At 43.6% G+C, this 12,796-nt stretch overlaps 1 protein-coding gene across 1 annotated transcript in view; it reads left to right on the top strand.

The window, feature by feature from the left end:
• The first annotated feature begins 282 nt into the window (after positions 1 to 282).
• The window catches only part of RGCC (regulator of cell cycle), a 38,365-nt gene continuing 25,851 nt past the window's right edge, over positions 283 to 12,796 (top strand). The window contains exons 1-2 of the mRNA XM_084617534.1: positions 283 to 759; positions 1,434 to 1,667. Of these exons, the coding sequence (XP_084473660.1) occupies positions 678 to 759; positions 1,434 to 1,667 (316 nt within the window). The 5' untranslated portion in view covers positions 283 to 677. The remainder of the gene's footprint in view (positions 760 to 1,433; positions 1,668 to 12,796) is intronic.

The following is a 12,796-nucleotide window of genomic DNA, read 5'->3' as shown; positions in this document are numbered from 1 at the left end:
CCTTGTAGCTAAATTCTCATTGTTCCTGCTGCAGCCTCATGTTGCTTTCGGGTAGTAAAAGGAAGCAAGACAGGTCTTCTACTTTGTAGCACAGGGTTGTAGCCCAGGCACTTGATTTGCTGTTAGGAAGCTGTGCCCACAAACCACACTAATTCAGACTCCGCTCAGGCAGTGCCTGTCTGCTCCGGACGTCCGTGCGTTGCCCCACTCCCCCGGGAGCTTTGTTTTTCTAACAGCACGTTGTCCCCAGCCAGCAAACACCTCCCACCCAGCACTGCAGCGTGCTTCGCTGGTGGGACCTTGATGGCATTTTGCTGGGGGAGGCCGGTACAGACCGTCTCTCTGCGGGGGACGCAGGAGGGAACCCCTGCCGCGCTCGGACACGTGTAGCCCGGCGTTCCGGGGAGCAACGCCCGTACCCCCGCGTCAGGGAGGCTGGATTGGGGGTGCTCGGAGCTCCCGCCAGTGAGAGGCCCCGGCCCGGAGCTCTCTGGGACCGGCTGCGGAGGCAGGGGGATAATCCAGCCCCGCCGGCGGGCCGCGTCCTTCCCACTTCGCCGCCCCAGCGCGATAGCGGCAGCAGGGCGCTGCCGTGCCCCCTCCCACGCCCGCCTCCTTCCACGTTGCCGCTCCCCGGGGCACCGGCTAGAAGAGGCTCCGGCTGGGGCTGGCGGCAGATGCTGGCGGCACAAGGCGGCGGGGAGGGGTGGGAGCCTGCGGCCATGAAGTCCCCGCAAGCTAAGAGCGCGGCCGGCAAAGGTGAGCGCGGCCGGCCCGGGCGCTCGGCTGCAGCCCCCTCGCGAGAGCCGCCGTCGGGCGGGCGGGCGGGAGGGGAGGAGGCGGCCGGCGCCGGGCTGCGGGGTCGGTGCCCTTCGCCTCCCGCCCCCAGGCCAGGCTAGGCTGTCACAGGGGCCGGGCGGCGGGGTGCGCTCAGCGGTGCAAACCCCCGTTAGTGCCGGGAGCAGAGGCGGCCAGGACCCGACCCCGGCCCGGCCAGCGACCGAGGCTCGGCTGCTGCCGGCTCCCTCCCTTTGCTACGGTCTCTCCGCTCTCGGGGGGGGCCGGTCTCGCCGCGGCGGGGGGGTACGGCGGGGGGGCCGGTCTCGCGGGGGGGTACGGCGGGGCTGGGGCCGGTCTCGCGGCGGGGAAACGGGGGTGCAGGGGGGCTGGAACAATGTGTGTGTGGGGGGGGTGCTGAGAGCCATGTAAACCCTGCGTATGATGGAAACCACTTCAAGCCGGGGGTGCTGCAGCCCCCTCGCTAGCCCTAGTCCCAGCGCCTCTGGGGGGGTGTCGGCGGGGGGGGGCTCAGTCTCTCTCTGGGGGGACAGGGGGGTGTCGCTGCGGGAGGGGTGGCTCGGTCTCCCTCTTGTGCTCCAGCCCTGCTCTCCGAGGGCCCGGGGGGGTTTAAGGGTGTCCGTGTTTCTCGTTAGGCTCCGGTGACGGTCTCCCTCGCGCTCTCCCGTGCGGCCCGGGCTCGGGCCCTGCCGCCCTGCGGGCGGATGCCGGGGAGCTGGCGGAGGTGCTGGGCGAGTTCGATGCCGTGATCGAGGACTTCTCCTCGCCCGTCAGCAAGCGCCACTTCCAGTACGAGGAGCACCTGGCGCGGATGAAGCGGCGGAGCAGCGCCAGCGTTAGCGACAGCAGCGGCATGAGCGGCTCGGAGAGTGAGACACCCCCGCCCTTGCCCTGCCCTCCCGCACGCTTCCCTTTCCCCCGTCCCCTCCCTCCTGCGCAGCGGGCACGGGCAGCCGGCCCCCAGTTAGAGTCTCCTGCACCGCATCTGCGTGCAGTTCAGTGTTGCTCTGGCTAGCAAACCAGTTGTTTCACAGCTTATTCCTGGGGGAGGACCTTTCAGAGCTGACAGGTGAAAATAGCTTTGACTTCTAGACACTTGACAGCTCTCCCCACCCATCACAAAGCAAAACACTGCTTGGCTTTTTTTTTTTTTTTTTTTCCTTCTGTCCTTGTATTTTGGTGTCTGGAACTTAGGTCTTTTCAGTAGCATTTGGGGAGACATTGTACCAGTTTCTATGATCTAAACTAAATGTACATTTCTTAAGAAACGGGTCTTAGTGTTACAAAAGGCAGAGATTATCTAGCACTTTTTATACTGTTTACTTTTGTCCCCTGCTTGCCACAAATTAAAAGTATTATGCATTTAATTGTTCCGTCTTCTCCAAGCGTCCTGCATGTGACTCTCCTTTGTTCCTTCCATCAAACAGCTTGTTGAAGGTGGTCTGCAGAGAATGTTTTTTAATTAATTTGTGTCCTTTTCCCCCTTCCCCCCATCCTTTTATGATACATAAAGAAATCTGGAAAGATTTATGTTTTTAAAATAATTTTCTTATTTTTTCCCTCACAAATATCAAGAATGTCAAGTCTGGTCTTCTCTGGTTTTCTCATCTTGGAAGTCTCAGACATTTCTTGTTAATTCTCACACCTTAACTGATCAATCATAAAGATGCAGACAAGGACAGACGCCCTTTTCTCTTTTTTCTTTCTTTCTCCTCCTCTCCCCCTCCCAGCCCCCCCGGGTTTCCTTAATGTTGATGATTGCTGGGGAGAATCTTGCTATGCTATACAAAAGTGAAAAGTCAAAGAGAATCACAATGGTACTTGGGGTGGATAAGGTCAGAGACTGGAAAATAAGGTGTCAGAGAAGGAAGAGTTCCCAGCTGGCTGGTAGAAGACTATAGAGGCACTCGATTTTTTTTAGAAGCCCAAGAAAACTCTAGTCCATTCTAGCAGGAAGACTCCTGATGACCTCATCATCTTGTAGCTAACTAAATATTTATTAAACAAGAATGTTGTATTAAAAGTATTTTCACAAGAGGTTTATAGAAATACTGGAAACCACTTCCTCCTCTCCCTTCAGTGAATGGTGCTGTTTTCTAGTTTTGGAGGTTGCTGTTTTAAAGATAATTTAAATCATAAGTTCCAGTTTGAGGCAAAACGTTATTTGCAGAGTGCAGAAAAAGTGCTAGTTGTACAAAGGAGTATTAAATTTAATACTGATAGCATACATACAAGCAAAAGATATGGAATCAAGAATGTCCAAAAGCAAGGTAATTGAGAAATAAAGTTTAGCATACATTTGTTAGTGCTGTGATTTTTGTTCAGATTTCTTTAAAAAATTATATTTTGGTGGTTGTTTGTCAAGGAGAGTGTACCAAAATTAATAGTAATTAGGAGGACTGAAAGAACCTGCTTTTCCATTAAAAAGCCATGGAATCAATCTTTAAGTTGTCATAAGTAAATTTAAAAAAAAAATCATACAACCAAAACCTATTTTTCTAAATTGCTAACTTCCTCTCCTCAAAAAAATTCTATAGAATTTGCCTCATAAAAACTTTCTGATTTTCAGTGATTTCTAGTAATGAAACTGTTTCTTTCACTAAAATGGTAAATTGTGACCAGATACTTAACCTAATTAATATTAACAACAAAGGGGAAGGAACACAAGCCAAAATAGGGAAAGAATGGGTTAAAGACTATTTAGACAAGTCAGTTGTAGTCATGTTGTCAGAACCTGATTAAATGAATCCTAGGGTACTTGAGGAACTAGCTGACACGGCTGTTACTCTGAATCTTGGAACTGTTAGTGATTCTCTTTAAGAAAACATGGAGCATGGGGGAGGTCCCAAGAGGACGGGAGAAGGGCAAACATAGTACCTGTCTTTAAAAAGGGGGTGCAGGGTGGGGAACCAGTCAGCCTAATGTCAACACCTGGAAAGATACTGGAACAAATGATTAAACAATCAATTTGTAAGCACCTAGAGGATAATGGGTTATAACAGTGGTTCTCAAACTTTTGTAATGGTGGCCCCTTTCACCTTTGAGTGTGACCCTCCCCCCCTTATAAATTAACTCTTTTTTTTTAAATATTTAACACCATTATAAATGCTGGAGGCAAAATGGGATTTAGGGTGGAGGTTGACAGCTTGTGACCCCCTGTCTAAGAACCTTGTGACCCTCTAAGGGGTCTTAACCCCCAATTTGAGATCCCCTGGGTTAAATTAATAGCCAACATGAATTTGTCAAGAAAAATCATGCCAAACCAACTTAATTCCCTTCTTTGACAGGGTTACTGGCCTTGTGGATGGGGGGGAAGCTGTAAATGTTACATATCTTGATTTTAGTAAGGCTTTTGACACAGTCCCACATGACAATCTCACAAGCAAACTAGGGAAATGAGGTCTAGGTGAAATTACTATAAGGTGGGATCAAAACTAGTTGAAAGACTGTACTTGGAGTAGTAATCAATGGTTTGCTGACAAATCAGGGAGCATATCTAGTGGAATTGTACAGGGTCTGTTACTACTCGGTATTGTCATTAACATCCGATAACGAGTGGAGAGTATGCTTATATAATTTGTGATAATACCAAGCTGGGAGGGGTTGGAAGCACTTTGAAGGACAGGATTAGAATTCAAAATGACCTTGGCAAGTTGCAGAATTGGTCTGAAATCTACAAGATTAAATTCAATAAAGACAAGTGCAACGTATTACACTTAAGTAGAAAAAAAATCAAATAGAGAGCTACAAAATGGGGAATAATTGGCTAGGTAGCAGTACTGAAGAAAAGGATCTGGGGCTTATAGCAGACACAAACTGAATATGAGTCAACAATGTGATGCAGTTGCAAAAAAGGCTAATATCATTCTGGGGTATATTAGCAAGTGTCTTGTATGTAAGACACGTGAGCTAATTGTCCTGTCCTTGGCACTGGTGAGGCCTCTGCTGGAGTACTGTGTACAGTTCTGGAAACCGCAGTTTAAGAAAGACATGAATGAATTTGAGAGTCCAGAAGAAAGCAACAAAAATAATAAAAAGTTTAGAAAACTTGACCTGGGAGGAAAGGTTAAAAAAACTGGACGTGTTTAGTCTTGAGAAAAGAAGACAGAGGGACCTGATAAATCTTCAAATACATTAAGGGCTGTTATAAAGAGGATGATCAATTGTTTTCCATGTCCACTGAAGATAGGACAAGAAGTAATGCGCTTAATTTTCAGAAAGAGAGAGTTAGGTTAGATATTAGGATAAAACTTTCTAATGATAAGGATAGTTAAGCTTGCCAGGGAGATTGTAGAATCCCCATTTTGAAGGTTTTTAAGAACAGGTTCCACAAATACCTGTAAGAGATGATTTAGTTATATTCCTCAGTGCAGGGGGCTGGACTAGATGACCTCTTGTGCTCCTCTCCAGTTCTACATTTCAATGATTCATTCATGCTTTGCATTATCAGTTTGTCAATATGATAGTTTTGTATATGAGTTTGTTTTTATTTAACACTTTAAAATGTTAGCAATATATTCTTCATAACAGTTAGGCTATTGGTTATATTATAAAGGTATTTCTTTCAATCAGTGGGTGTAGGGTGTAGATATTGCTGATGGGACACTTAAAATACATATAGATTACCACAATGATTTCATATACTTCCATTTGTATTAAAGCATCAGATCTGAGCTGTATATACTGCACTCTCTCTCTCGCTTTCTTTTTTTAAGCTGCTGAAGTCTGTGTGTAGTTTGTTCTATAAGCCTGTGACTACTTCTGAGTCTTCTGGCAATAGTTTCCCATCCTTAATAACAATGGTACAGTTCCACCATTAATAGTCATAGTAGGAGCCCTACTTTAGACAAAGTTTCTGAAGTCTCCAGCATTTTGAATACAATGTAATCTAACTATGTTCTGATCAAATTTAAAAGACCCCAGTGTTAAAACACTGGTAGCTCATAGCGGCAGGAGCCTTGTCCACACTAGCATTCTCACTATTTTTACTACCCATTAAATACCCCAGTGCTAGAGTTAAGCTAACTTTGGTACAAAAAATTAGTTAAATGTTATTTAATTTTTTTCATTAATCTTTAATCCGTAAAAAAAAAAAAAATTCTCCACCATTTTCAGATTTATTGCAAGCCTGTAGTCAGGTAGTTCAGTTTACTTAGAGACCTGTCTATACTGGTATGTCCTGCCTGGATTATTTTTCCTTGACTCTCTAATCTAGTTCTCGTAAAAATACTCAGCAAAACTTGCTTCTCTTTCTGAAGACATCATTTAATATAGTAAATCCCTCTCCAAACCTCCCTGTACCATTTTGGTGAAATCAGAGACAAATGGCAGTTTTTAATAAAGACGGTCTTTCATAATCAGAGAGAGGCTCAAATATCAGATGTAAAGATAAATCCAGTTACACTCCCCTTGTCTTTCATAACTCCTCTTACTATGTGTGTTACTTTCCAAGCTATTTCTATTCAAACACAGGCTTCTTCCCTCAGCCCAGCTTCTCGTCCAAATTAATCTTTTAGTGAGGTTGTAGTGACCTCACTATTCCCGTGGCAACACTTGCGTTAAATGTAGCTGGGCTGTGTGGGGACAAATTCTTAAAACACAAATCTGCAACAACAGCAAAAGAAATGCTGACTGTTCTTTCTGAAAACTGCTTTTGCTGAAAAGTGTAATTCATATAAACTCCCTCATCTTCATAAATCTGTCAATTCCACAGCCATTACTGTGTGTATAAGAGCTACAGGATCATGTTTTTATGGTGTGATCCTACAAGTGCTTGTTATGGGCCATTGTACCACGAATAAGGTTAAGATTTTGTCACAGTTATTTTTAGTAAAACTCCAAGACAGGTTGCAGGCAATAAACAAAAATTCACAGAAGCCTGCGACCTGTCCATGACTTTTACTAAAAATAATGGGGAGCAGGGGGGAGCCCAACATAGCTGACAGCTGCAGGGCTCATAGCTCTGGGGTTCCCGCCAACTGCTAAGAGTTGCGCGGCCCCTGCTGCCCACAGTGGCTGATGGCTCCAGCCCCAAGGCACGGGGCTGAAGCAGAGAATGTCACAGAGATCTCTGAAAGTCACAGAATCCATGACCTCTGTGACAAAGTCTTATCCTTATCCATGAACCACAGTTGGCTTACACCAAGATATAAGCAAGAGGGCCACTGATTTTTGTGTACTTTGGTTTTGGGGTGCCCAACATGAGACATCTTGGGCTGATTGTCAAAGGTGCTGAGCCACTACAAGACTCAGCACGCACAGGCTGGGCATACCAAAGCTGAGCTATCCAAAATCAGTGGTACTTCTCAAAAATTGTGAGTCTATTAGTAAGTGTTTGCTAGGGTCAGGCTCAAAGATGGAAAAAGACACAATGTAGTTACAGCAATTTTTGCACTATTGATCTACTTTAACATTCAATGTACCTGGCAACAAGTATCCTCCTCTGAAAACTACTGTTTTGTAGTAGGGTGTGCAAATCCCTTCCTCTTTCTAGAGCTTCTGCCAGCAGGATAAGCCACTTTCCTTTTGTAAAAGCTTGCATTTCAGCTCTTACCCATAATGTCTTGCTAAGACAGAAAGCAATCCTTTACACATTGCTTCTGTCTGAAAAGTCCCCTTTTAAGGAAATGGACACCAAAGGGGCTAATTGAAGATCTTATACCGTATACGGGAGGCTTCTTGAAAACTAGAATTAGAGTCCAAAGATACTTCCCTGTCTAGAAAATTCTCCCATTTTGTGATCTTTGTCATGGTACTTTAGATAGTATGGTCTTTGGCACAAGGTTTGTCTCTAACTATGACTATGTACGGAACTTAGAACAATGGACTCTAGAGTCTACTATAATACAAAGAATTCTGACCTGAATAAACATTAATCAAGATCTTAGGCCTGGATCCACAAAGGGACTTAGGCACATAAAGTCCCAGTTTTAACTTAATTGGTTAGTCTCTAAGGTGCCACAAGTACTCCTTTTCTTTTTGCGAATACAGACTAACACGGCTGTTACTCTGAAATGAGTCTGTGCTGGCATTCATTACACATCTGGTGGCTTAGTGTCGTGTCAAAACTCAATTCTTTATTCCCCATAGTAATAAAGGGGACAAATATTGACTAGTTGCTGAACTACTGGGATAAATAGTGCCTACATGTTTCGGCTGAAGCCCTCAGTGGGGTCAAAGTACAAGTATAAAAGCTCCAGGCATTAGGTGGTAGTTCTTGTAAAGTTGGTACTTACAGTAAAACTTCTAAGGCCAGGTCTACCCTACAGACTTTTTTCAGCATAACTCTGTTGGTCATGGGTAGGATGATACGTATCTGTGACTGATATAGCTGCGCCAGCAATAGCTCCTAGTGTATCATAGAATCATAGAATATCAGGGTTGGAAGGGACCTCAGGAGGTCATCTAGTCCAACCCCCTGCTCGAAGCAGGACTGATCCCTGACTAAATCATCACAGCCAGGGCTTTGTCAAGCCTGACCTTAAAAACTTCTAAGGAAGGAGATTCTACCACCTCCCTAGGTAACGCATTCCAGTGTTTCACCACCCTCCTAGTGAAAAAGTTTTTCCTAATATCCAACCTAAACCTCCCCCACTGCAACTTGAGACCATTACTCCTCGTTCTGTCATCTGCTATCACTGAGAATAGTCTAGAACCATCCTCTCTGGAACCACCTCTCAGGTAGTTGAAAGCAGATATCAAATCCACCCTCATTCTTCTCTTCTGCAGACTAAACAATCCCAGTTCCCTCAGCCTCTCCTCATAAGTCATGTGTTCCAGACCCGGAATCATTTTTGTTGCCCTTCGCTGGACTCTCTCCAATTTATCCACATCCTTCTTGTAGTGTGGGGCCCAAAACTGGACACAGTACTCCAGATGAGGCCTCACCAATGTCGAATAGAGGGGGACGATCACGTCCCTCGATCTGCTCGCTATGCCCCTACTTATACATCCCAAAATGCCATTGGCCTTCTTGGCAACAAGGGCACACTGCTGACTCATATCCAGCTTCTCGTCCACTGTCACCCCTAGGTCCTTTTCCACAGAACTGCTGCCTAGCCATTCGGTCCCTAATCTGTAGCTGTGCATTGGGTTCTTCCGTCCTAAGTGCAGGACCCTGCACTTATCCTTATTGAACCTCATCAGATTTCTTTTGACCCAATCCTCCAATTTGTCTGGGTCCCTCTGTATCCTATCCCTGCCCTCCAGCGTATCTACCACTCCTCCCAGTTTAGTATCATCCGCAAATTTGCTGAGAGTGCAATCCACACCATCCTCCAGATCATTTATGAAGAGATTGAACAAAACTGGCACCAGGACCTACCCCTGGGGCACTCCACTTGACACCGGCTGCCAACTAGACATGGAGCCATTGATCACTACCCGTTGAGCCCGACAATCTAGCCAACTTTCTACCCACCTTATAGTGCATTCATCCAGCCCATACTTCTTTAACTTGCTGACAAGAATACTGTGGGAGACCGTGTCAAAAGCTTTGCTAAAGTCAAGAAACAATACATCCACTGCTTTCCCTTCATCCACAGAACCAGTAATCTCATCATAGAAGGCGATTAGATTAGTCAGGCATGACCTTCCCTTGGTGAATCCATGCTGACTGTTCCTGATCACTTTCCTCTCATGTAAGTGCTTCAGGATTGATTCTTTGAGGACCTTCTCCATGATTTTTCTGGGGACTGAGGTGAGGCAGACTGGTCTGTAGTTCCCAGGATCTTCCTCCTTCCCTTTTTTAAAGATTGGCACTACATTGGCCTTTTTCCAGTCATCCGGGACTTCCCCCGTTCGCCACGAGTTTTCAAAGATAATGGCCAATAGTACTTGTGTAGATCCAGTTATACTAATAGAACTGCTTTTTTGGCTGGTATCTGGTATAGTTTGTTTCATATCGTGGTTGGGTGGGAGTGGAATAAACTATGCTGGCAAAAACACAATTTGGCTGGTATAAGCTGCATCCACACTAAGAGTTCTTTGCCAGTACAGTACACCACTATTGCTATATAGGCAAAATCTAGTGCAGACCTTGCCTCTCTCTCCTTTCATTTTGCTTCTTTAAAGTCTTGACCTTAATTAGGAGCTTGAGAATAGAAATGTTTCACCATAACTATAGCATTTTATGCACCAAAAAAACAAAACACTTTTTACAATATAAACCATAATCCGCTATCCCGCTTTGGCTACAATGTTGTAACTTGATATCATTCTTGACTTAGGGAGTAAACTTCTTTGTCAATCAACTTTTAGCTTTCAAAATCAAATCCCACTCATGCTTCTGTAGCTTTATTTATTTTATCATTTTAAACCCAGTTAATAATGCTGTATTCATCATGAAAAGCCAGCATTCATTAGCAATCCTGCAGTAACAAACCAGTATGTGGATATGGTGGAGAAAAATATTCTAAAGAAATAGTTTGTTGCCTCAAACCTACAACAAGATATTACAATCAGCAGAGAGCAATAAAATGACTAATGAAAAATACCTTATCACTTCTGGGTTTGTTCTGCCCTGCACTTGCCCTTCCTGCATACCACTTTCTTTTACTTTCACTATTTTTGCTCTAGGAAAAAGAATCATCATTAAACAAGAGAAGGTTTAAAGTAAAAATACTGCCTCACAACTAGCAAGATTGATGGGGACTATATGGGAAACATGTAATGAGAAACCATGATACACACTAAAAATTGCAGCTACTGGTTTCCCATGATCCCTTCCTGGTATCTTCCAGCCAAAGAGTTAAAGGAGATTTGGAGCACTTCAAATCTTGAAGCCCAGGTTGTGCAAGCTGTCTCAGGCTGTGCCTCCCACCTTTTTTTATTTTGTTTTGTTTTTTTGTTTTGTTTAGAGTGTCAGCAAGTGGAGCAGAAGGCTGATAGAGTAAACAATGCTGTAAAGTGTGAGCACGTTTATGTCCAAAGTAAATAGTGCTCTCTCTGGTTGTGACAGCTCTATTTATTTCTTCCAAGACTTTTAACATTCATTTTTTAACTGCAGCATTAGAACTATTTAAGTATTTGACTTCTTGATTTTTTTTAAATGGACTTCTAGAGCAGTGCTATTCAGAGTGGTGGTCCACGGCATTGGCTGCCGGTCTGCGCGCACATTGGAAAAAAAATTGCCGGCCCCCCACATCAGATAGCTTGAGAAGAAGAAGTGATCTAGAGCACTTAATGTTAAGTAGGAGTTGAGCTGTGCAATCTGTGAGTAAAAGTTCCGAGCCTTTGAAGAATAATAAATATATGATTTAAAGAGGCTTTAAAATGAAGCTTTAAAATTTCCCCTGTGAAAACTTTAGGGATGAGATTTTCAAAAATGTTCAGTGTTGGTAAAAAGTCCCCTTGATTTCAATGGGAGCAACACTAGGCCAACACTAAACACTTCTGGAAAATCTTGCCCTAAGTTGCGTCTTCTAGAATACTATGATGAATATTTTATTAAAATATTCGCATATATCATTGCCTGTTTTAAAAGGGAAGGTCTGAAGATTTCCTTTTTCAGCTAATTACTATCCAGAAAGTTTCAATTGTTTAGCTCATGGAAATATTGTATATTTCTATGGCCTTGCAGTGGGTTTTATGCTTTGAGGTTTAACGTTGTTCTGGGACAGCAAAGGCCAGTGAGAACCATGAATTATTTCACCAAAGTACAACCCACCCATCTTTACTCCAAACCCTTCATTTTGTAGCTATTTCTTCATCCTATTCTAAGTATATCAACTGAACAGACTGACTTGGGTTCAGCTGGCAGCTTTATAAAATGGCAAAGGCTTTTACCGGGTTACTACTTAAAAGATAGTCTCTCAGGGATCATAATTTAACAAACACTGGTTTGCCAGAGGAATAAAACTAGAAAGCCATAATAATAATAATAATTAATAATTTAGTGATAAGACTGATGTCACAGCTAGGAGTGTGTGGCATGGGTAGGGGCATCCATGTGCTAGAACTTCGACATCAGCCTCTAGCTAGTGGGTACCAGGATGCGTTGGGCGTGTTGCTTCTAGGATGGTGGTGATGGTGGTGAGGATTTTAAGGCTTACATCCTTTCTGGAGTGTGTCTTTTGAACGATGCACAAAATACACAAACTGCCCTGGACAGGATGTTTAGAGGAGGGCAAAGATTGACGCTTCATTGTCCCAGCCATTTCTCTATCCTACATCCAGACTAAACCAAGGCTGATATTTCATAACATAAAAATAATACATAACAAATAGAAGAAATGGGAAGTTGATTGTAATAAATATAAATCAGAAGCTTAGAATTGTAGAAAGTTTATAAGAGAAGCAAAGGGACACAAGGACAAATCTATGGCCTGCAGAGTGAAGGATCGTAAGGAGTTAAGTATATTATGAACAAAAAAAATCGTAACAATGGTATTGGTCCATTACTAGATGGAAATGGTAGAGTCATCAATAATAACGCAGAAAAGGCTGAAGTGATCAATAAATTTTTCTGTTCTGTATTTGGGGGAAAAAACAGATGATATATCATATGATTATGATAACACCTTTTCCATTCCCTACTATCTCAGGAGGATGTTAAATAGTAGCTACTAAAATTGGACATTTTTAAATCAGAAGGACCAGGTAACTTATCTGAACAAGAGTTTTAAGGGAGCTGCCTGATGAGCTGGCCGGATTCTACTGTTGATTTTTAATAAGTCTTAGCACACTGGGGAAGTTGCACAAAACTGGAAGAAAGCTAGTGTGCCAACATTTTAAAAGGGTAAATGGGATGACACAGGTTAATTATAGGCCTGTCAGTCTGACATCAGTCCAAGGCAAGAGAATGGAGTGGCTGATATGGGACTCAATTAATAAAGAATTAAAGGAGGGTAATATAATTAATGCCAATCAACATGGGTTTATGAAAAATAGATCTTGTCAAACTAACTTGATATCTTTTTTTCATTGAGATTACAAGTTTGGTTGATAACGGTAATAGTGTTGATGTAATATACCCAGACTTCTCTACTGCATTTGACTT

This window comes from Lepidochelys olivacea (assembly GCF_965140295.1).
Source record: "Lepidochelys olivacea isolate rLepOli2 genome assembly, chromosome: 1".
Classification (NCBI taxonomy): Eukaryota; Metazoa; Chordata; order Testudines; family Cheloniidae; genus Lepidochelys; species Lepidochelys olivacea.
This window is presented reverse-complemented; position numbering and strand designations above follow the sequence as displayed.